This window comes from Chionomys nivalis, chromosome 2 (assembly GCF_950005125.1).
Source record: "Chionomys nivalis chromosome 2, mChiNiv1.1, whole genome shotgun sequence".
Classification (NCBI taxonomy): domain Eukaryota; kingdom Metazoa; phylum Chordata; class Mammalia; order Rodentia; family Cricetidae; genus Chionomys; species Chionomys nivalis.
In genome coordinates, this window is record NC_080087.1 from 16,412,210 (window position 1) to 16,436,054 (window position 23,845).

Sequence of the window (23,845 nt, forward strand, 5' to 3'; positions counted from 1 at the left end):
TTGCAGCGGTTCTGTTTCTCTATTTAATTTTGTCGTATCTGAGGTCTGCTTCTTCATCTTATCTTTACCCAGCCCCTCCTCTTCATGAAGATGGAATAGAGTGTGCATCTTCTTTGATTGGTATTTGTTGGTTTCAAAATGTGTGTGTCACATGGATGAGTGTTTTGTTGGTACTTCCCTAAGGAAGCACATTATGGTTCTAAGTCAAATGCTGACTTTTTCTTTTTATAATGGGGCCATGCTCATGGATTCTCGTGACCATCTAATGTCTATGACTCAAGTAGCTCTGGCTGTATTTCCCCCCATTTTAAAGTCATTTACCCTAAGGTAATGCTGGTGTCCCCAAATAATGCAAATCCTGAATAAGACAAGTAAAAATCAGAATGTGTGTGTGTGTTTATATATACATATGTGCTACTAGATGTACAACTATGTATGCTGAGGCCAGAGGATAACCTTGAACAAGGAGGGAACCCTTTATTTTGTTTTTAAAGGCAATGCTTCTTGCTCATCTGGAACTCACTGAGTTGGCTGAACTCAGCAAGCCTGAGTCATCTGCCTGTCTCCACAGCCCCAAAACTGGTATTACAGGACTGAGCCACCATGCCTGGCTTTCTTTTTTTTTCCTTTGTTTTTTCTTTCTTTCTTTCTTTCTTTCTTTCTTTCTTTCTTTCTTTCTTTCTTTCTTTCTCTCTTTTTCTTTCTTTTTTTCTGTGAGCATTTGGGATAGAACACAGGTCCTATGCTTGAATGACAAGCATTCCCCAGCCATAAACATCGTATTTTTAAAAACACTCTTGTAGTGGGATATGAAAGCACAGGCCTTTAATCTCAGGACTCTGAAGGCGGAGGCAGATGGATCTCTGTGAGTGGTCTACACAATGAGTTCCAGGCCAGCCAGCGCTACACAGTGAGACCTTATCTCCAACACCAAAGCAACCCGGAAATGCCATTTTATCTAAATGCTCTTAAATGTCTAAGCAATGGGATCACCTTTCCCTTTCCCTTATCTGTGTATATCTGGCCACTGCGAGGAAGCCTGGATTCCCACCTGGCTGGAAAGAAACTTCTCTTCCTCTTGCTTCACTTCTCCAACACACACCATGCAAGCTCACAGGTTAAGCATATTCATAGAGCAAGTAAGAGTGTCAAAACAGCTGGTGTTAAAACATATGTGTCTAAACAGACTTGGCAGGTGGTGTTTCCATAGTCATGCAGATGTAGATAGATAGAGATATAGGCAACAATAGCCATAAGAAGAGAAGGCCATAAATTTGAAGGGTGTGGAAATGGGAGGCACTGGAATAAGGAAATGGAGGGAAGTGACGTAATTACATTTTAATTTTTAAAAATTTATGTGAAAATTAAATACCAGATTATACTATACCTTGCAAAATATAAACACTGGTGGTGAATTAAAGCCTGTAAAATTCCTTTGAGAGATGTTTTCTCACTTAAGTCTCTTTGCCTCTGAGGAAAACAAGCTGCAGCTGGCAAGCTCTCAGGACTCAGGTGGGATTTTCGATTCTTTTCTCACGGTCAACAAGAGCACTGAGGTGGCAGACCCAGACTCTGCCCTAAGAAGGCAGAGAATCTTGGTGGAAATCTCAAAGGGCAAGGTGAAGCAGGAAGTGTCTGTCAGGACTAGCTGGAGGACGCACCTCTTCCGAGTGCTGGGGAGATGGAGGGAAAGAGTCAGAATCCAGCAAGAGAAGGTGACCTATGTGTGAGCCATGGCTGCAGGGAGGCTGGTTCGCCATGCTGTGAGGGCACAGAGGGAAATTTGCTTTTGCCGAAATGGGAGCAAAGATCAGAGGGAAAGACAGAGTTGGAGCACAGGACGACTAGGGCAGCTGTGGCCCACCTTCCCTGCAGAGACTGCGTGGTGAGACCCACAGTGGGTGCCCGAAACTGCGGATACTGCTCTGTTGATAGGTTCGTGCGCAATGGGGCTATTATGAAGTTAACATAAGGTGAACTACATGTTTAACTGCAGGTAGTTTCATATAGCCCAGACATGTCCACGGAGGGAGTTGACACCCAAGGGTGAATGGTGCAGGTTGGAGCAAAGCTGACATCACAAAGAGCAAACCTGTGGGCAACTGGGCATGAGTAGAGTTCAACCAGTCCTGTGTGATCTTGTGCCGTAGTGTGCATGTATGCCTCTCTCTCTCTCTCTCTCTCTCTCTCTCTCTCTCTCTCTCTCTCTCTCTCTCTCTCTCTCTTCTCTGTGTGTGTGTGTATGTCAGAACTATACCTTGGAGTACATTTCTCTGTCACTACCTACCTTACTCTTTGAGACAGGTTGTCTTACTGGGACCCGAGACGCCCCGGTTTGACTAGGTTAGCCAGCTAGCAAACCCTAGGGACCCTCCTGTCTCCCCACTAATATTGGGATCACAAGTGTGTATCGCCACACCACCAGGTGGTACTGAGGATCAAACTCAGGTCCTGGTGCTTGTGTGGAAGTCTTTTGCTAACCCATCTATCTCCCTAGTGCTGAGATTTTTTTAATATTTTCATGAAAATATTGTTTCTGGGAGCCAGCAATTGGGCTCAGCATGTAAAGGTACTTGCTGCCAAACCTGGCAAGCTAAATTCAAACCACATAGTGGAAGGAAAGAATCAACTTCCTCCAACTGGCACTATGGCATGAGTGTGCACAGATATAGACACATACAATAATAAATAGTATTTTTTAATTTAATTGAATTTTTTTAAAAACAACACTAAAATATATACCCTCCCAAGCTAAACACTGGTTTGAGTACAATACTATATGTGTATATATAATTATGGAATAGGAAGTGGTATATAACATCTACCTTGCTCAGTTAGAAAGACATGCTAACTTAGCTGAGGCAGAGGACTGAGCAGAAAATTTGCATCAAGGAGTTGCTTTTCTCCAAAGGCGGGGGGGGGGGGGTGGAACACCAACATCACAACTAAAAGTAATTATCTTTGTGTGATGAATTGCTTCCTTGTCCACCACATCGCTAAAGAGAGACTCACAAGTTTGGCTTATTTAGCAAATACCTTTTGGGGGCTCAACACTGAGTCAGCGAGAACATAATTGAGTAGAAGACGTCCCCTCAAGGTGACAAGATGGCCACAATTATAATGATGAGCATTGTTGGATAACGAGCTGATTGTGGGTACCATGAGTCACTCGGGGCTCGGTTCATTTACATGCGATAAAAATTACAGCATAGTAGTGAAATAAAAGGAGCCAGCCCCCTTCATCTTTTTTCTTCAGTGAGTACGCTTTTGTGTCGATCCATTGAGACAGAAAGAACCTAACCAAAGCCCATAAAAACCCATCACAGAAGAAGTAAAATGATCTTAAGAAAGAAGATACTGATGAAAATCTTTGCCATCTGTAGCCTGGAGACACTGTGGCATCCAGCTTGCTGGCACACGGGGAACAACTTGCTTCAGTAGTTCCTTGCCAGGGCTGACACTTACCGGGTACTTATTGTGAGTGTAGGATTTGGGCCAAGTCTTTAATGCATCGATTTCTTTTTTTGGGGGGGGGGTTCTTTAATTCCTGTTAGACTGATGTACTGATGTGCTCTCTGACTGTTAATTCCCACGGTTAGACTGATGTGTTGATGTGCTCTCTGACTGTTAATTCCCACAGTTAGACTGATGTGTTGATGTGCTCTCTGACTGTTAATTACCACAGTTAGACTGATGTGTTGATGTGCTCTCTGACTGTTAATTCCCACAGTTAGACTGATGTGTTGATGCGCTCTCTGACTGTTAATTCCCACAGTTAGACTGATGTGTTGATGTGCTCTCTGACTGTTAATTCCCACAGTTAGACTGATGTGTTGATGTGCTCTCTGACTGTTAATTCCCACAGTTAGACTGATGTGTTGATGTGCTCTCTGACTGTTAATTCCCACGGTTAGACTGATGTGTTGATGTGCTCTCTGACTGTTAATTCCCATGGTTAGATTGATGTGTTGATGTGCTCTCTGACTGTTAATTTCTATCTGCCAGTGAAGAAATTGCCACAAAAATCATTTAAACAGTTACCCAGAGATCTTCCTATAAACCACAGTCTCAAGACTTGAACCCAGGCAGTATGAACTGGAAGCTTGCTCGTACACATCACTTTAGTGTGACGGAACCTGGACCTATGTTTTTACATGATGTGGGAGTGATTTTTTTTTAATCTGTTGCTTTTGTTGGTTAATTAATAAAGAAACTGCCTTGGCCCATTTGATAGGCCAACCCTTAGGTGGATGGAGTAGACAGAACAGAATGCTGGGAAAAAGAAGCTGATTCAGGCAGTTGCCATGATTCTCCCACTCCAGACAGACACAGGTTAAGATCTTTCCTGGTAAGCCAGCTTATGATGCTACACAAAATATTAAATGGGTTAGATCAATATGTAAGAGCTAGCCAATAAGAGACTAAAACTAATGGGCCAGGCAATGATTAAAAAAATACAGTTTCCATGTAATTATTTCGGGACATAAGCTAGCTGGCGGCCGAAAGCTGGGGCGGCAGGGAAGCAGCCTGCCGTTCCATACAACAGAGTGGCGCCCAACGTGGGGCACCAAACTGTAACGACGTAAATGAATACAGACAGATTATAAAAATATATACAGCTTTAATGAGGAAATAGACTTACAGGACCACAGGTTCCCTCAGAGAACAGGAAAGCAGAGAAAAGGGCTGCTGGGATCACGCCTGGCAGATTTATAAGTAAACATTAGCCCGAGGCGAACACGACCCCAAAGGGTGGGGCTTATCCCTACATTTACATCCAGTGAGACCCAGAGGTCCTTCTGCTTCTAGTCCTGCCACCTCATGGCTCTGGAGTTAAAGACACATGCTAACACAGACCCAGTTTTTAATATGCATTCTGAGGAGATAAAGCCAAGTATTTACCCTTGTGGAGCAAGGGCTCTGACCTGCTGAGCCATCTGTCTGGTCCAGGAACTAACATGGATATACAGAATCAGAACTTTCTCAAGTCTTCCTAACTTTCCAAAAAGGATCGTCTTGCTTTCACAGTATCCTAACCATTAAAGAAGATATATGGACCTTCTTTTTCTTCAAAGTTAGAATCAAAATATCCAAATTCTATATAAACTTTATAACCTCTCAAGTAGAATAAAAGTGTTTTCCTCACAGCCATCAATTCTCTAGACCCATAGCTGACGTACATACTCATCCTTAGTGAGGTAGACTGAGAAAAGGCGAGGAACAAAGTCAGATCCAATGGGGACTTTATCTGAAGATAGAGGACTGTGTACAAAACTGTCAGATCGCCGGGCGGTAGTGGCGCACGCCTTTAATCCCAGCACTTGGGAGGCAGAGGCAGGCGGATCTCTGTGAGTCCGAGACCAGCCTGGTCTACAAGAGCTAGTTCCAGGACAGGCTCCAAAACCACAGAGAAACCCTGTCTCGAAAAACCAAAAACAAAACAAAACAAAAACAAAACAAAAAAAAACTGTCAGATCTCCACCTTAGAGAAAAAGACACTGTAACACTCAGTGGAAGGAATCACCTTTATCAATAATCAGTAGTTATTGTGCATCTACTACAGACAGGGGAGTACTGTGTGATTCCAGAAAACACACACACTATACACACACAGAGACAGACACATGCATACCACACACATACACACAGATACACCACACACACACAGACAGACCCATATATACTACACACAGACACCCACCACACACACAGACACATACACATCACACACACACAGGCACACAACACACACACCACACACACATAGTCATACCATATGCACACACAAACACACCACACACAGACAGACACATACACACAGACACACCCATCACACACACAGACACATATACCACACACACTCATATACATATACACACACGCATCATACACAACACACACAACCGTGCACATCTTCCTTTCAAGAGTTTTACTTTATTATTGAAAAACAAAATAATGGAACAAAACCTTGAGGAATACTATTTGTTGATAATCACTGACAATATGACCTGAAACTGTAGACACTGATGTAAACAGAGTTTCTCTGCCTTCCTTGCAACTGCACTGTGAACATGTGGCCTCAGAGCCAAGGGAGGTTTTTGCTTCAGTCTTATCATCCTTGTGATTTTCTGACCTCCAGAAGTCAACCTCCTTCAAATATTGTTTGGCTTTGAATTGAAGACTCAAGAAGGTGTCACTTGAGACCCATGCCACCAATGAGACAAATCTCAGTATCTCTGATTTATTGATCCAACTTCTAGCACTTGGGTTTTTGCAAAGCAAATCCATATCCTCATCTTCATGCCATCATCTCAAATTCTGGGTTATGATTCTTTGTCTAGAGTATGCTTATCTTTCTTATAAAGATAGAATTCTTTAAAAAAAAAAGATATTTCTGAGTTTCTAAGTCCTCCGTTTAGTTTTCTGAACACGTTTCAGTGTCTTTTATAAATGGTGGTGACAAGCACTGAGCATAATATTTAACCATCCCAGAAAAAATGTACCTCAGCTTCTTTTAGAAAATATTCTTCAGTTAATGAATTCTCAGTTCTCATTATCTGTTTTGTTCGGAACAAAATGCAGTTGGCTGATATAATCCTCCAGATACCCAGACATTTTATGTGCTGCTACGAAGCTGTGTCTTTCCTGTACTAGTTTGAAAAAACTGCATTGAGGCCCCAAATCAGCATCCTTAAACTTATAAATTATCCTTTTAAATTTTATCTTGTTTTATATGGCCTGGTCTTCAACCTATAAAATGATTTTGATCACTGCATCTGATCCAAAGAGAACTCAAGGAAAAGGAGAAATAGAAGAGCGAAATTATACACAGCTGGAAATGAGATCAGAATTTTAACATTCTCTGAGAGACACAATATTACAAAACAGAGAAACAATCCTCCCAGGTCACTGTTCCTAATCTGTAGGTTTTCCTGGCAAACAAATTTGTTTCAGCCTTGAGGAGAGAATAGGGATGCTGTGACCACTAATATGGATTCTATCGTGGCCTTCCTGGCATTTATTATAAAGGCTAAATAAAGCATATCTGAATGTGGCTGGTGTGAGAGAGCATTCGGGACTGTGCACTGGCTGCTTGACTAGCTCTGCTCTGCTCTGCTCTGGTTCCTGGGCTATCCTCAGATAGCCTTATGGAAAGCAGTAGTTTGGAGCAGGTACAAGCATCTTTGAGAAAGAGGGAGCAGCTCCTTCTGCTTTCTTTCCCCCAAGAGTCAAAGAGATAATAAAATGTGTTGACTGACAAATATCCAAAAGTATCTGAGAACAAACAAATGGCAGGATTGTTTTAAGCGTAGATCCTTGTGTCGATCCTAACATTGAAGGTGAAGGGGCTGAGAAGAGAGAACCAGTGTTGGCCTGTAAGAGGGGAGTGAAAGGGAAAACATGGAGGGTGGCTCCCAGGAAGGCAAACAAGGAGAGGACTTCCTAGAGTCATTGGTGCCTGTCTTACCCACTGGGGCTGGTGTGACAAATGCCCATGGACTACGGGATTTATAAACAAGAGCCATGTGTTTATCGTGGTTTCATGGGCTGGGAATCAGTGTTTGGGGTCCGGTATGGCCAGGTTCTGATGAATTCCTGATTTCTCTTAGTATCCTCACATGGAAGAAGGCAGGAAATTGCCCTGGGTCTGTTATTTAAAGGTAGGAATTTTACTCACATGGACACCATCCCCCTAACTTGACTACCACCCCCCAAAGCCTTGCCTTTTAGTACCCTCACACTAGGGACCAGGAATTCAGTGGATTTGGGGGGTGATAAGTCTAGTTCACTTTAATGATGAACACTATCCATAGGCCTGCTGTGTCTTAATTAATGCCATCACTGTAACAGAATATCCGGAGCCCAGCAATGTATAAAGAAAAGTTCCCTTTGGGCCTTGAAGTTTGAGAGTCTGAAGAGTTTGAAGATGGGGCCCCAACACCTGTTTAGTTTCTATAGGTTACATGCAAAGTCAACACAAGACAGAAAACAGACAGCAGTCAGTCATATGTGTAGGAATAGACTATGGCAAGTTGATGTAAAATAACTCACTCGTGTGATGAATTCAGTCTCATCAGAAGTTCATTTGAAAGCTCACAAGGGTTGACCCACCATGATCCAATCATCAGTAGGGCTTTCCCTTCTGCCATCACATTGAGCAGTTAAGTTTCAGTGTGAGTTTTACTGAGACACTCTGACATTCAACCCACCACGGTCCAGTAAACAAGGAAAAAATGAGTCTTGAATTAAAAAATATGGGGACATTGTGATGTCTACAAGATCAGTTTCAATAGGAGGGAAGGGCAGTGTCTCCTTTTCTTACTTTATGTAACTTTAAATTCAATTCTGATTCTTCCAAAAAAAGAAACTTGGGACTCTATCTTAGCCAGTCATTAAGTCTGGTGTCATTATTTTTGCCAGTTTCAATGCTTAATTGTTGACATGGTGTTGTTGTTGAAGGCTGTTAGTTCCTTTCCTGGCTACCCAGACTCCTGAAATAATCACACAGAAATTATATTATTTCCAATACTGTTTGGGCAATAGCTTAAGCATATTACTGGCTAACTCATATCTTAAACTAACCCATCTCCATTAATCTGTGTATCATGTGGCTGTGGCTTACTGGGTAAAGTTCTATCCCTGGAGTCTGTCTCTGGCTGGGCTACATGGTTTCTCCTGACTCCACCTTCTTTCTCCCAGCATTCAGTTTAGTTTTCCCCACCTAGCTCTACTCTGCCCTATCACAGGCCAAATCAGCTTCTTTATTCATTAACCAACAAAGGCAACACATAGGAAGAAGGGCTTTCCTCACCCACATGGCATGGCTCCATCCTCTGACTTTGTTTTCTTATGACTAAAGTCCAGCAGGTTAAGGTAATATCTGAGTTTGTCAGAAATAATCCCCACTCGTGAGTTTTTATTTAGCTGAATATAAAATTACTGAAGGTCCATTCTCTCTTAGCATATGGAAAGCATAATATTCCTCCCCATTACCATGTTTGTTAACAACTTACTTTCAATCAAAATGTTGTTTCTCTATCATTAGATCCACATTATCCCCCTTGGCTTTGTAAATCTGGGTTTCGCTCTATGTGTGAGTGTGGGTTTGTTTTTGTTTGCTGAATCCCGCTCAACATGTGGTGTGATTGTTTTGTTTTCTTCTGAAAAGTTCCCAGCCAACTCCCCTTAAAATATCTCATCCCCGACAATCTGTTAATTCTTTCCTCAAGCCGAAAATATTGTTGAGCATGTGCTGGGATCTCTGTGTTTCCCCTCAACTTGTGTCCATTCTCTTCTTTAGTCTTTTGCTTTTGTCTTTGCTGCATTCTCTATATATTCTTTGATGCTGTAACTTAATTCTTCTGGAGTTTTTTTTAAAATATTGTTTTGGATTTATTTATTTTGTTTGCATGAGTGTTTTTTTAAATTTATTTATTTTTTATTGATTTTTATTGAGCTCTACATTTTTCTCTGCCCCCCTCCCTGCTTCTCTCCCCTCCTCTTCAGCCCTCCCCCAAGGTCCCCATGCTTCCAATTTACTCAGGAGATCTTGTCTTTTCCTACTTTCTACTTCCCATGTAGATTAGATCTATGTATGTCTCTCTTAGGGTCCTCATTGTTGTCTAAGTTCTCTGGGATTGTGGTTTGTGGACTGGTTTTCTTTGCTTTATGTTTAAAAACCACTTTATGAGTGAGTACATGTGATAATTGTCTTTCTGTGTCTGGGTTACATCACTCAAAATGATGTTTTCTAGCTCTATCCATTTTCCTGCAAAATTCAAGATGTCGTTTTTTGGGTTTTTTTTTTTTTCTGCTGTGTAGTAAGTACTCCATTGTGTAAATGTATCACATTTTCCTTATCCATTCTTTGGTCGAGGGGTATTTAGGTTGTTTTCAGGTTCTGGCATGAGTATTTTGACTGCATGTGAGTATGTGTACCATGTGTGTGTTGTGCAGTGCCTAAAGGAGCCAGAGGGGGGCATCAGATCTCATGGAACTGGAGATACAAACTGTTTACAAGTCCCCTAGTGGGTACTGGGAATTGATCTGAGTCCTCTGCAAGAGACTGGCTAGTGATCCTAACCACTGGGCCACTCTCCATCTCCTGGGTGTTCTTTGAAGAGAGCATCCCAATGTTTTGGGTTTTCCATTTCTGAAACCTTGTATCTAATATTGTTTCCCTCCAGTTACTGTTATGATAGCCTTTCACACCTTGTATTTTCTGTGTTTCTTCAGCCAGCTGGGTTCCCAAGTAGCTGAAATGAGAAAAAGGCAGCAATCCCAAAATGAAGGAACACAGGCTGTGTCTCCAGCACCCGGAAACCAGAGGCCCAACAACACCTGCTGCTTCTGCTGGTGCTGCTGCTGTAGCTGCTCCTGGTAGGTCACCTAAAATGTCTGAAATTAGAGCCAAAGAATATGATTTTTGTTGCAATTTAACCACTGACACGCTTCAGGATATGTTTATTCTCCCCCACACACACCTCCAAACCATAAAGAGAAGACAAGCTGGTCTTCAAGTTTTCTGTCTTATGCTAAATGTCCACTATTCAGGTCTCTTTCCAGGTCTAGATTCACAAAGTGTAGTGAATGTGAAAATCAGTCCATTCAAAATCTATGAGAGTTCCATGGACCAGACAGCTCAAGATGATACTAGACTTACTGGAACTTTCCATCAAACCCTAAGTCTGGGATTTTTTTTTTCTAGACCCGATTTTCTCAGGAGAGCTACTAGCCTAGCAGTGGCTACTAGGTCTCCTTGGCCTATTTCAAAATCTTGACAGAAGGCTCAGGTGGCTGAGTCATCCTGTGCATGGTCTTCACTGGTTTCCAGTGTCCGCTGAAGTTACTCTTTGATATGGGATGGAAATCTGTCCTCCTAGTGAATTGGTGGTCTGCCTTGATGATAAAAACAAACAAACAAACAAACCGGCAGCTGATCAAGAAAACTGCAGGCCCAGAAAACCTCCAGGTATTACAGACATCAGGAAGGCTCAGACTAGTCATTTTAGTCATATATATTTCAGAGGGAGGAAAGAGTTCTAGGTAGAGTTGCTGTCTCTGTCATAGTTAAGTTGTTTTGTCCTCATCACTGCCACAGAGATTACTGAGCACAAGTCTTAGTCCATGAACGACCTATTGAGAGAGTGTGGGGCTTCCTAAGTCAGACTGCCAGAGATCAACTGGTGTCCTTGTTTGTTACCAGCTGTGTGACCGATAATACATCAGTTCGTCTTTCTGGTCCTCACAGCCTTACCTGTCAAATAACTAATGTAAACCCATACCTCATAAGGCTATAAAATTAAATGAGATGCTACATGCGGTGCCCTAAGAGGAGCGTGTGACACGGAGTGAGCATCTAATGGATTTAGCTCCCCAGGTAATGGATAATCGCATACTGTAATAATAGAATTCGCTCAAAGAGTGCAGTGCAAAATTAAAAAGCCAGCATGGAGGGCCAGCGAGATGGCACAGCAGGCAAAGGGACTTGCCGTGTGAGCCTGGTGACCTGAGTTTTATCTCTGGGACCAGCATGGTGACAGCAGAGAAGCAACCCTGTAGGACCGTCTTCTGACTCCACACACCTGCCATGGCACACCCATTCCTTCACACACACAAATACATGCACAGCGTATATACACACAGCAATTATGAAAGTTTAGAAGCAGCACGTAGATGCAACATCATGTGTGATGATATTTCATTTGTATTTTAATAAATAAAGCTCACCTGAAGATCGGGGAGTAAAACAGTCACACTGATTAGCCATACAGACCAGGCAGTGGTGACACACACCTTTAACCCCAGTGGTCACACTAGTTTGCCATAGAAACCTGGTGGTACTGGGGCATGCTTTTAATCCCAGCACTAGGGAGGATTATAAAATGGGAGGAGACAGGTTTCAGGCTCAGTCTCATTCTGAGATTCCTGGAGGCAGGATTGCCATTTCAGACTGACGTAGAGGGACGAGTCAGTGGCTGGCTGCTTTGCTTCTCTGGTCTTCAGGATGAACCCCAATATCTGTCTCTGGATTTTCATTAATCATACAACAATCGTGCCTGCACACACACACACAAGCATGCACACACATCATGTATGCACACAACAATAATGAATGTTTAGAAACAGCATGTATATCAATACAGAAATTATCCCAGAAAATAAACCATTTTTTTCTAAATTCCGTATAAACATCAGACATAGTTAGCAGGGTTAAAGATGGGCTTCTATTTTTCATTTGCTCTTTGCCATGCTCCTGAAATAAGTTATTATTTTATTTGTATGATATTTAGTTTTTGATTTTTTTAACTTTCTTTCATGTGTATGGATATTTTGCTGGCATGTACATCTATGTGCCATGTGCCTCTCTGGTGCTTAGAAAGACCAGAGAGGATATCAGATGGTGCTGAACTGCCACATGGGCTCTGGGAATCGAACCCAGCTCACCTGGAAGAGCAGCCAGTGCTTTTAACCACCGAGTCATCTCTCCAGTTCCAGTTCATTCTTTTCAGAATTAAAATACACTACAATAACCTTAAAGTTGGGCGGCACTCTGTTAGACGCCTAATAAACAGACATTGGTCATTTTAATGACAGGGATTTATTCTGAAAACTATAAGTAGGGCCATTTCTTCCTTTAGATAGCATCATACATTAGACCTAAACAAATGTAGATCATGCAGGCCAATCACTACATGTGGATCCTTGAGAACTCAGTAGGCAGGAGATGGATGCTGTCAGTGTAGCTCCTTGGACTAATTTTATGAGTGATATCATTTATTTTATTTTATTTTTGTGTATGGGTATTTTGTGTGTATATGTACCACATGCATGCAGTACCTAAAGAAGCCAGAAGAGGGCATCAGATCCCTTTGAACTAGAGTTATAGACAGGTGTGAGCCACCATGTAGGTGCTGGGAACTGAACAACCAGGGCTCTTAACTACTGAGCCACCTCTCCAGTCCTGTGACATTGTATGCACTAGTGCACTCTACCAATAAAAAGTACACTACAATAAATACAAAAGTGGATAACAATATAGTTATTTGTCAGCAAGTATGTGCTACACATAACTATGTGTGCTGCATGCTCATGGGACCTACAGGATAGGTGACTGTCTACACCATCATCAGAGATGAGTGGGTAATGTGTTTCACCAATGTGTTGAGGACCAGTGTTACCTATGATCTGCCACTGATGGAAACACTTTTATGTAGTATGTAACTATACTCCATGAGATTTGATTCCATTGCCTCATAGACATCTATGTCTCTGGGACAGTTTCATGTTTACGAACGAGTTAGGGTGTTTGATTATTCAACTCGTTCACAAGCATCAAGTTGTCACCAAACACAGAGTAGCTTCTGGAAGCTGTATCAGCCTTCAACACCTTTGGAGTGATAACAGACTCCCGCAAAGGCATGATGCCATGGCTGGGTGCTGGAGTGTTAGCTAGCCTGAAACAAGAATCTAGTTGTCAGAATTGCTCTTATCAGCCATGGTCATGATCACCTAAAATAATAGTCTATACATTTATGAGGCTTGTAAGCCGTGATAGGTAGTTTCTCTTTTAAAACGAAATTTTACTCTTTGTGTTCACCATACATAGTGATAGATTCCATTAGGATGTTTTCGTGTTAAGTAAACCTTGAGTAGATTTATCCCTCACCTTCCTCTTTCTCTTCCCTCTCTACCCCTTCTCCTATTCATTCCCTCAGATAGAAGCAATTTGGGTTTTCAAGAAGCACAAAAATTCAATAGCCTTGCATTATGGATTTTAATTGTAATTTTGTTTACTTAATTTCAGATGAAAATGTCCTTTACACATAAAGTTTTCAGAATTTCATTATTTTTGAACTTTGAATTTAGGGAAGAAAATTCCAAGGTTTACTTTTTTTTTTCGAGTAAATTAAAAAGAAAGAAAGAAAGAAAGAAAGAAAGAAAGAAAGAAAGAAAGAAAGAAAGAAAGAAAGAAAGAAAGAAAGGCTCTTTAAAATTCCCAGACTAGGTCAAAGGGGCAGAACAAAAGCACCATGACAACAATGTGACTTGGAGCCTGAGAAGCGTTAGGAATCAAAACACGAAACAGCTGTCACCACGGATGGGGACTGTTGCCATGTGACGGGTTTCGCTTCCTTTTAAGGAAATCAAGGGCCGAAAAAATAAATTTCTACATCTAAGAACAAATGTAAATGTTTCACGATAGCTCCCCATGATGGGCTTTTAAAATAATGTGGTGTTGCTTTCAAATTTGCATTTCTCATCTGTACTTCACTGACAGCCGCCTCTCACTTTATAATTTACCCCCCCCCCTTATAAAATTATCATCTTATTTCATGGTAGAAGGGGTGCAGAATGCATTCCTGCTGGGTCTCCCGACAGTCTCCTCCACATCTAGAGTGGGACATGGCTCCTAGTGATGGCAAGGGACTGCCGCCTTGTGAAAGAGCCACTTGCTTCCCTAACACGTGTTCCCTCGTGTCCTCCATTTCAAGAAGAAATGTCGGGAAAATGAGGTGTGCATCCTTTAACCGCCTTAGACACGAACCACGAATGCCCAAAGGACAGTGAACAAAATCTGTGTGCACACCGAGCCTTTTCTGCAGGAAAAGGGGCACTTTGACAGCACCGCTTTCTGAAGGTTCCAGGTCCACCCTTACTTGCCTCTTCAGCTAGCCGGCTCCTGACTGGTTCTTTTTACTGAGGAACACTTTGAAACATCCTGCTGCTTCTCGCCGCCTGCTGTCAAGATAGTATGACGTATAGGAGCTGCTGAAATGCTTGTACCCAGGACAGTATGTGTGCAAGTGCCCTGGGGACTAGAAACTTCTGTGTTCACAAAAGTTCTGTGTATAGGGCATGAAAAAGGTCACAGAGTAAAAGCTTTCCAGGTGTTTTTGAACTGAAAGCCAAGGCTCAAATAATCTGCAAATCTCTCATGACAGCAGAGGTTGCATTAAAATAACCCAGGCTAGTTTCCCCTCAACTCACTGGGTGCTACCTCCTCTTCAATGCCTGCCTGCTTTGAGTGGTGTTCACCAAGCAAGAAAGATTAAAAATGCAAACCCAATGGTCATGGTCTACCATCCCCCTCATTCACATGACCTGTCTGATGATGATTGATGGCCAGTGTCTCAGTGCTTTTAGGACTGTGATAAAACACTATGGCCAAAAGCAACTTGAGGAGGAACTATCTTTTATCTTAGACTTCTAGGTAAAAGTCCATCAGTGAGAGAAATAAGCACAGAAACTCAAGAAAGGGAGGAATCTGGAGACAGAAGCTAAAGCAGAAACTACGGGGTGGGGCAGGCGGTGCTACTTCCTGGCTTGCTCCTCATGGTTTGCTCAGCCTGGTTTCTTATGGCACCCAAGACTACCATCCCAGGAGTGACATCTCCCACGGCAAACTGGACCCTCCCCTGTCAATCATCAGTCAGAAAAAGAAAATGCACTACAAGTTTGCCAGTCTAATGGGGACGTTTTCTCATTCATGGTTTTCCTCTTTCTAAATGGCTGTAACTTGTGTCAAGTTGACATAAAATGAGCCAGGACAGTCAGGTCATGGCTAGGGAGAACAAAGGATCCAAAAGCTTCTTGACAGAAGCCATCCTGGGGCTCTTGTTTTCAGTTTCCCTTGGACTCATTCTTCCTCTTGACTATTTTATGTATTAGACATAGTATTGTCATTTGCAATTAAAAGGACTCAGGTAATTGAACATTTGGTCACCTGTTGAAGATGCCATTTGGGGAGGCCACATAACCCCCTGCCTTTTCTTTTTAAGGATTAAAGGTTTAAACCTTTTTTAAAGCCTTACCTTTTGGTGAGGCTTAGCTGGCAGGCATGGGCTACTTGGTGTGCACCTCTGAGGACTATTGCACCCCTGATTCAAGTCTGCATCTCTCTCTGCTTCCTGCCTGCCCTTATGAAGTGGGCAGCCACCACAAGGTCCCATCTCCACAGAAGATGCTTCCCTGCTATGATGAATTAATATCCCCCAAGGCTAGAGGCCAAAATAGGAAACAAAACTATCTTCACAAAAAAAATGATGATGGAAATATGTCTTTTAATTGAATAGGTTGGAAACATACCTGCTATAGAGGTGAGATTAGATGGCAAGCATTTTAATCTGCAGTGCACTGACTAGTCCCCATTCATATGATACTTGCAAACTTTTCATTCCCAGGTTGGATACGAACCATGATAAATACAACTTTCCCAGTCTAACTCACAATCTCGAATGCTACTTGGGGTATTGCTCACCAGATTTGACCAGTGACATTAGATTCTTTAGAGGAAAGATTGGTCACAGAATAAATTTAGTATAGTAACTAGTCCTTTGAAACTAAAACTGTCTTCCAGACACATTCGTTTCCAGAATTCTCAGACCGTGGGATAGATCTCACTAAGCAAATGTTGAGACCTTCATAAACATGCTTTCGGTTGTCCCTCCCTCCATTTTTAACAAGTATCAAGTCTCTGTAATTCAAAACAGTGCAAAAAGAATGTGCTATTTTATCCTCCGATGCTGTCACCCCTGAGCTCCCTGCCAATGGAAATACTAAGATGCATGCTTCCGAAGCCAAAGTATATTTTTTGCAAAGGAAAACAAAAATCCAAGTCTGCACCATGGTGAAGAAACCGCTCCTTGGAAATACTGAGACTCACAGCATGCAAGCTGAATGATCTCATTAGAGGCTGCAATGAACAAGTGTCTTCTGTGTACCTGTCGCCCTCAGAGAGCTGACTCATCTCGCATGAAGAATAACCTGTTCCTCTAAAATGATTGTCTCTACACAGCACTTATGACAGACTCATCATGAACATAGCTTACACAGAAATCCTGGCTTGAGACGCCATCCTACAACGACATGGGGGAAGTTCCCCAATAGCTCCTATAAGCTATGTGAAGTTTAGCTACCAGGGGATCGTAGCTTTCATAGGCCATGGACACAAGCCAAAGAGTGGGCGGTAGGTCTCAGGAATGTCTGTGCAGCCTTCATTCATTAAATCACAAGGTTACAGTTGATTGATTATCCATTGTCGGTATGGTATTATCTCATCAACACTCATTCACCAAGTTCACCCTGTCTCCATGGTGACAAAGAACAGAGTCATTAGACAATCTAGGCACCAGTACTTGGTTTGATTACCAGGTTAGCTTTTGAAGGAGCTCAGTATTTTAGCTGCCTCTGATCACATCTAAAACAGACTTGATAGGCTTCCGTCTATTGTGAAGCTGCCGGAATAAAACCTAAGCTGACCTTTGTCCATCACAGATATAGTCTCCCTACCTTTTTTTGTTTTTTCTTTTCCCCTACCTTTTTTTGAAATTTCACTTACAAAAAAATAAAAAAATAAAAATAAATAAAAATAAAGTGCTTTTCTGTGGAAGAGATGGCTCAGTCTTTTGCTCTTGCAGAGGACCCTGCTTCAGCACCCAGCACTCACATGGCAGCTCACCACCATCCAGAATGCCAGGCCCAGAGGATCTGGCACCCTCTTCTGGCTCCTGTGAGCACTACGCACAGAGTCAGTGTAGCATAAATATGTAGACAAAACAATCGCATACATAAAATAAAAATGAATGAATTCTTTAAGGATGAATATTTTCTAAGTTTCACATTACACAATTTAGGATTCAAGTAGAAAGATGGAAAGGGAAGAAATGAAATAGCACATTAATTTATCATGCAGAGCACATTTAGGAGAGTAAAGGGGGCACAAGACACAATAAAAGCAAAAGAAAGATGGTTAACTTGAGTCAGCTCAGTAAGGAGGGAGCCACCTAGGGAGCTAAGACGGCTCCTCTGTACATCAGCTAGTTCAGTACAGAACAAAGAAAATGGCCCAGCAAACTCCTTGGGGACAGCACTGTGATTTCTATGACATGACAGGAAGAGAGAAGTCTGTGCAGTAGGCAGTGCCATGAGAAGAAAGTAGTGGGAGAGAGGTCAGATGGCACAGCCTCGGAGCCTCCAGATGCCCCTCCTCGCCGCTGCCTTACCCTGCAACATGTGCGGGAGAAGTGGCCTTTGTGGAGCTCCTTAGAGCACGGTGCTGGGTGCCAGGGAGAGCAATACGCAGAGCAGGGGCCATTGAAGGCAGGGAAGAGGGGAGAGTGGATGTGTCGTGGAAAGGTAGGCCCCTCTGAGGACAGCCTCAAAGGAAGCCTAGAGTCCTAGACCAATAGACTGGTGAGATGGCTTAGTGGGTAAAGGCACCTGCCACCAAGCTAGCAGCCTCAAGTTCAATCCCCAGGTTGCAGGAGAAGAGAACAAACTATAGGCAAATACGGGAGATGAATGAGCACAGAGTCAAATTTTTTGAAAGATGAAACTGTCAGATGAAAGAGGAGGAAGTTGTTTATTCCAGAGACAAGATGCCTTCCTTGGCCTTCTCTGCAGTGCCCATGTGTTAGTTGTGGGGCAAATCTGAGACCTGTGGGCTCAGTCAGCATGAATGGTGACAGCCTAGAAACCATTAGGATTCAGTGTCCCGGGGAGGAGAGCCATGATGGCCCCAGTGTGCTCAGAACGCTCAGGACAGGCCTACAGCGAAACAGCAAAGAGAGAGTGGGAGCTCAAAAATAAGACCACCTAAGAGAGTTCACAATGACGCACCCACAGAACTTTCTGATCTGGCTGACCAACAATCATTGGTGAATTCTGTGAGATTCAATTTTCTCCCTAAGGTGAGCAAGGAAGACGAAGTTGACAGAGAAAATCTGCTAACATAGTGAAAAAAAGTGAACTCTCTTTAAATGTTGAGAGACTCTGTGCCCCTTTGGGGCAAAAAGGTCAGTGTGAGGGAAATTGGACTTCCATTTCTTTCTTAAAGTAACTTACTCCATGACCAAGACAATTGGAAATTCAATCCCCATTAAAACTCTTCCTTTTTTCTTAGGGCCTACCTAACCTGCTTTCTTTCATGGTTGAGGTCTGGTTAACCTTTGCAAACTGCCTAATATTTTAAGACATCTTTCAAGTATTTTGTCTCTTTTCCTTATTAGGTAAGATGTTGAATTTTGGTGAAAATAAGGTTTACACTATAATTATCCCGCTGAAATGATTCTGTGATAAATGTGGTGATGTCCATACTGTCTTCGTCCATTTCTGTTGTGGCGTTAGTTTCAATTATCAACTCAGCACAGACTAGAATCACTCGGGAGAATGTCTGCAAGGGTTTGCTTTAATTACATTAATTGGTATAGAAGGACTACCCACTTTGGGTGGCATCTTTCCCTGGCCTTGGGTTTCTGGACTGAATAAAAAGGAGAAAACTTGCTAAAACACTTGCTTGTATCAATTCCTTGCTCTCCACTCTTGACTGTGGAAGTCATGTGTTTGGATGCATCAAGTTTCTTCTGTCTTGAGTTCCCAACAATGGTGGACAGAGCTTCTTCCTGCCTTAGGTTGCTTTGGTTGGGATAGTTTAACTACACCCACAGGAAAGGAAACTAAGACAGTCAGTGTTATTTTTAAAAAATACCATACAACTTAGGAAGGATTTTTTTTTTTTTTTTTTTTTTGGCTCATAGTTCCAAGTATGGTTCATTATTGCAGGGAAACCCTGGCAGTAGGGGCTCGGGGTAGCTGGTTCGTTGCACCACAGTCAGGAGGCAAAGGCAGAGCAAGGCCGGGGCGCCACTGGTTCTCCCTTTAGTCGTTGAGGACTGAGCCTAGGGAATGGTGCTGCCTGCCTTTAGGATGGATCTGCTTATGTGAACCAACCTCATCAGGAGAATCTCTCACGAGTGTGGCCAGAGGTTACCCTAATCCACGTGTTCCCTCACAGGCAACTGCAGAGGGATGTCATCTACGTAATTCTTGATGGTGTCAAATTCATAATCAATATTAATCATCACATATATCTTTGTTTTGATATCAATATATATGAACATACCTCTCACGGATGACAACATCGGTTGCCAAGTGGAAAGCAAATGTTTACCACTTTTTTTTAATAAAACCGTATATATTTCATAAAAATATGGAACCATCCCAATTATTCATCCTATAAGTGACAGAACAAGGGTAGCACCGAGTGTTTCCTTCTGAATAAAAGCTGCCCTGTCACATTCAAAGACAACACAAAAATTCTCAAGATATTTTTTTCTTTTAAATAAAACTGACTTTCAGGACACAACATGAAAAAACTAGCCAATCTGGGATTTGGCAGATCTGGTATGTCCCTTTTATCACATGTAAACATGAAGCCCTTGACAAGTCTCCTAATCCCTCTAAGCTTCAGCTTCTTCTCTAGTAAGATGTGAGTAAGAACATAAACAGATCTGTGTATGTGCACACACACACATATTTTTACATGTGTGTGAACCTACATGTATGCTCATGTGCAGATATAAAGACAAGAGATAAACCTCAGTTGTCATCCCTCAATAACCCTCCGCCTTTCTGTTGAAACACAACTTACCACTGCATGCTCAACAATGAGGCTAGCCTGGCAGGACAGGGAGTTCCCTGGCCACTGCCTCCCTAGCACTGGGGTTACAGCTCTGTACCACATTTTTATAGGGGTGCTGGGGCTGGAAATCAGGTCTTCAGGTTTGTATAGCAAGAGTTTTATATTTTCCAGCACTCATGTAGATAGAAGCCTTTTACTCTACAGTCTTCACATGAATAATCCTTAACTAAAGTTATTCTAACCTCATAAGTCTCAGTGTACAAGGGATTTTTATGGACATAGTAGGATTTGACTACTGTGTGCTTGCCAATGTTCTCGTTAGCACGTTGCCAATTGATATAACCAATACCATTTCTGCATTCTCTCTCTGTGCTTTTGCTCTTGGGTTCTCTGATAACTAGAATCTTCTTGAAGGGTGCACTACACCGACAGAAAACCCTCAAAGCCCCGGAAATTCCATATACAGCCCTCATGTTCCCCTGCAGCTTAACATCGTTATTGCCGATCATATGTATCCCCAGTGATGTCCCCCACTTCCATTCCACAGGAAATCTTAGTCATAGGAACTGGGAAGTCCCAGTCAAGCTATGAATGGGGAATGAATCCCTGCCAACTATGAAGCGCATTTCTGTATATCAACTGCTAGCATCGTAACCTTCCCCCGTCTGCAGTTTTTGCAAGAACTCTAACTGAGTCACATGCCTGCACCCCAATAAAATAAGTCATGTAAAGAGTAAAATGATTACCCACACGTCATCTCCAAGACAGTGTCTGTCCACAAAATGGGAGTTGATTTGGCCTCCTCAACCTGAGGTACCTGTTCTTCTCCAAACTCATCCACTAGCTTACTTCTAAATTGCAAAGACAATGACGGTGGGTTGAAGGAGAAGCTTAAATAGCTTTCTGCCCACTCTGAGACCAGAAGAGCCCAATGGCTGGCTTGTAGCTTATATTATCATCTGTATAGTTGGTCCTGTAATTCTCTTCATTTTAGAGAAAAACAGAGATTCACTCTTCATGCCAAATAAGAAACTTTAGTCCTCTAACTGAACATCAGCTTGCAAAATAGATCTAGATTTTAGCCATATCATTTCTTGTTAAAAGAGGCTGGAAGATCCCAAAGCTAATCAGCTTGTCAATGTACCTAAAATACCTATTTTAGGGTTTGAAATAAAATTTAATACCGATAAAAAGGATGTTTTTTTAAAACCTATCTTTAAAAAATGTGTATTATGGAGAAAAGTCAAAACCAAGGAGAGATTGAGTCAGGCTGAAAAAAATGTGTCTTTGTTTTCCATGGATTAAAACAAGGTAAATCTTTTTGTTTGTTTGTTTGTTTTCTTCAAGACGTGATTTCACTATGTAGTTCTGGCTCTTCTGGAACTTACTCTGTAAACCAGGCCGACCTAAAACCCACAGAGATCCACCAGCCTCTGCCTCCCAAGTGCTGGAATTAAAAACATGTGCCACTATGCCTAGCACAAAGTACATTTTTATGCTCAAGCTAAGCTGAAATTGAAGTGATGTGGAGAATCTACTCTCATAATGGCTCTGTTAAAACAATATATATATATATATATACACTTATGTATATTATATGTTTGCCATTATTTATATATAGATATAGATGCATAGGCTTTAAGCCACACTTTGTTAGCTAAAACCCTCTCTCAGTATATTGTGACTGTTTCCCATACCCACACACAGTACAAATGACTTGTTATTGGAAGGGATACTGAAAATGCTAATAAGAGTATGCCAGCATCATTCTGTCTTTGTTGTTTGTTTTCAGAACAGGGTTTCTCCTTGTAGCTGGCTTTCCTGGAACTTGTTCTGAGACTGGGCTGGACTTGAACTTAGAACCCACCTGCCTTTGCTTCCTCAGTGAGTGCTGGGAGTAACTGTTGGCAGGGGTTTCTGTCCCGCCCAATCCCGCAGCAGTTCAGTCCCAAAGAAACACACAGAGATCTACATTAATTATAAACTTGCAGGCCTCTTAACTTAGGCTTCTTATTAACTAATTCTTACAGCTTAAATTAGTCCATAATTCTTGTTTGTGTTAGTCACATGGCTTGGTACCTTTTATCAGTGAGGCATTCTCATCTTGCTTCCTCTGTGTCTGGGTGACAACTGCAGACTGAGCCTTTCTTCTTCCCAGAATTCTGCTGTTCTGGTTTCCCTGCCTATACTTCCTGCCTGGCTACTGGCCAATCAGCATTTTATTAAACCAGTACAAGTGACAAATCTTTACAGGGAACAAGACCATTGTCCCACAGTAAGTAATGGTGTGCACCAGCATGCCCAGCAATGCCAGCATCTTTTAAAACAAAAATATTTCAAAATCAAGTGACTTTGGGCCAGGGAGTATTCATTCTGAACACAGCTCAAGGTGAAAATCTACTCTCCCCTTCCATCTTGATTAATACATCTACAAAAAAAAAGCTAAACAACTATTATCAAAATCCTTGGAACAACAGAATCACCTAAATGTCTTACACAAAAGAGAATATTTATTTTTCCAAAAAGCATAATTGCTCTCAGAGAGATTTTTCGGTCGTTCTTCTGACTTAACCTTGCATTTCTAAAGGAAACACAGCCATCTAGTGGAAGCAGCTTTAATAGCATGTGATCTTACTCTAGGTATTTAAACATCAATAATAACAGCAACAACAAGCTGAATGAGTTCTTATTTCGTTACATAATATGTGATTGTAAAAAGTAAGACTCTTTGTGATGTGGTATGTTGTGATTGGTTGATCCTCTTGAGACTGGGTCTACAGAGCATAGGATGACCTTGAAGTTGACCTTCAGCCTCTGATTTTCCAACCTTCCCATCCCTAGTGATGGAACTACAAGCACGCACCACCACGCCTGGCTTTATGTGGTTCTGGGAATTGAACGTAGGGTTTCATGCACATTAGGCAAGCGTTCCATTCATTGGTCTACATCTTCAAGCCCAGCAGCTTTGTTTTCTTTAACATTGCATTAAATACACCAAAATTATACATATGTGTTGCATGACAGTTCCAGATATGAATTTCAAACTCTCTGTTCTCTACATGCCATTCAAAACGAAGCCATATTACAAACATGGCCGTGGAGATGTTCACATCTCTGTTTAAAACTGACCTATTCTCTGCCTGACATTGAAGGCATCCTTGGCCACTGTCTGACGTCGGTGTGTTTGTGCTTCATTTGCTATTGTTTCAGTGTGCTGTGTTCTGGGGTGGGTGTAAGTTTGTATGGAGACTGTAGTGGTGTGTGTGTTCTGTGTGCCCCATGTTGTGGACAAATGCCCTTAGCACTCTGATATGCCCCTCCCACAGATTTTCTCTAAGATCGGGCCACTTCTGTGAGTAACTGAAAAGGTAAAACATCCAGGACAGCTTTTCTAAGAAGAGGCAGTGGTCATGCTGACGAGCA

General features: G+C 42.0%; 1 protein-coding gene across 4 annotated transcripts in view; it reads left to right on the forward strand.

Moving 5' to 3' along the window:
- The window catches only part of Rgs17 (regulator of G protein signaling 17), an 86,394-nt gene that overhangs the window by 50,174 nt on the left and 12,375 nt on the right, over positions 1–23,845 (forward strand). For all 4 annotated transcript variants that reach the window (XM_057762215.1, XM_057762216.1, XM_057762218.1 and 1 more), the window contains exon 2: positions 10,237–10,380. In XM_057762215.1, coding sequence (XP_057618198.1) covers positions 10,262–10,380 — 119 coding nt within the window. In that variant the 5' untranslated portion in view covers positions 10,237–10,261. The remainder of the gene's footprint in view (positions 1–10,236; positions 10,381–23,845) is intronic.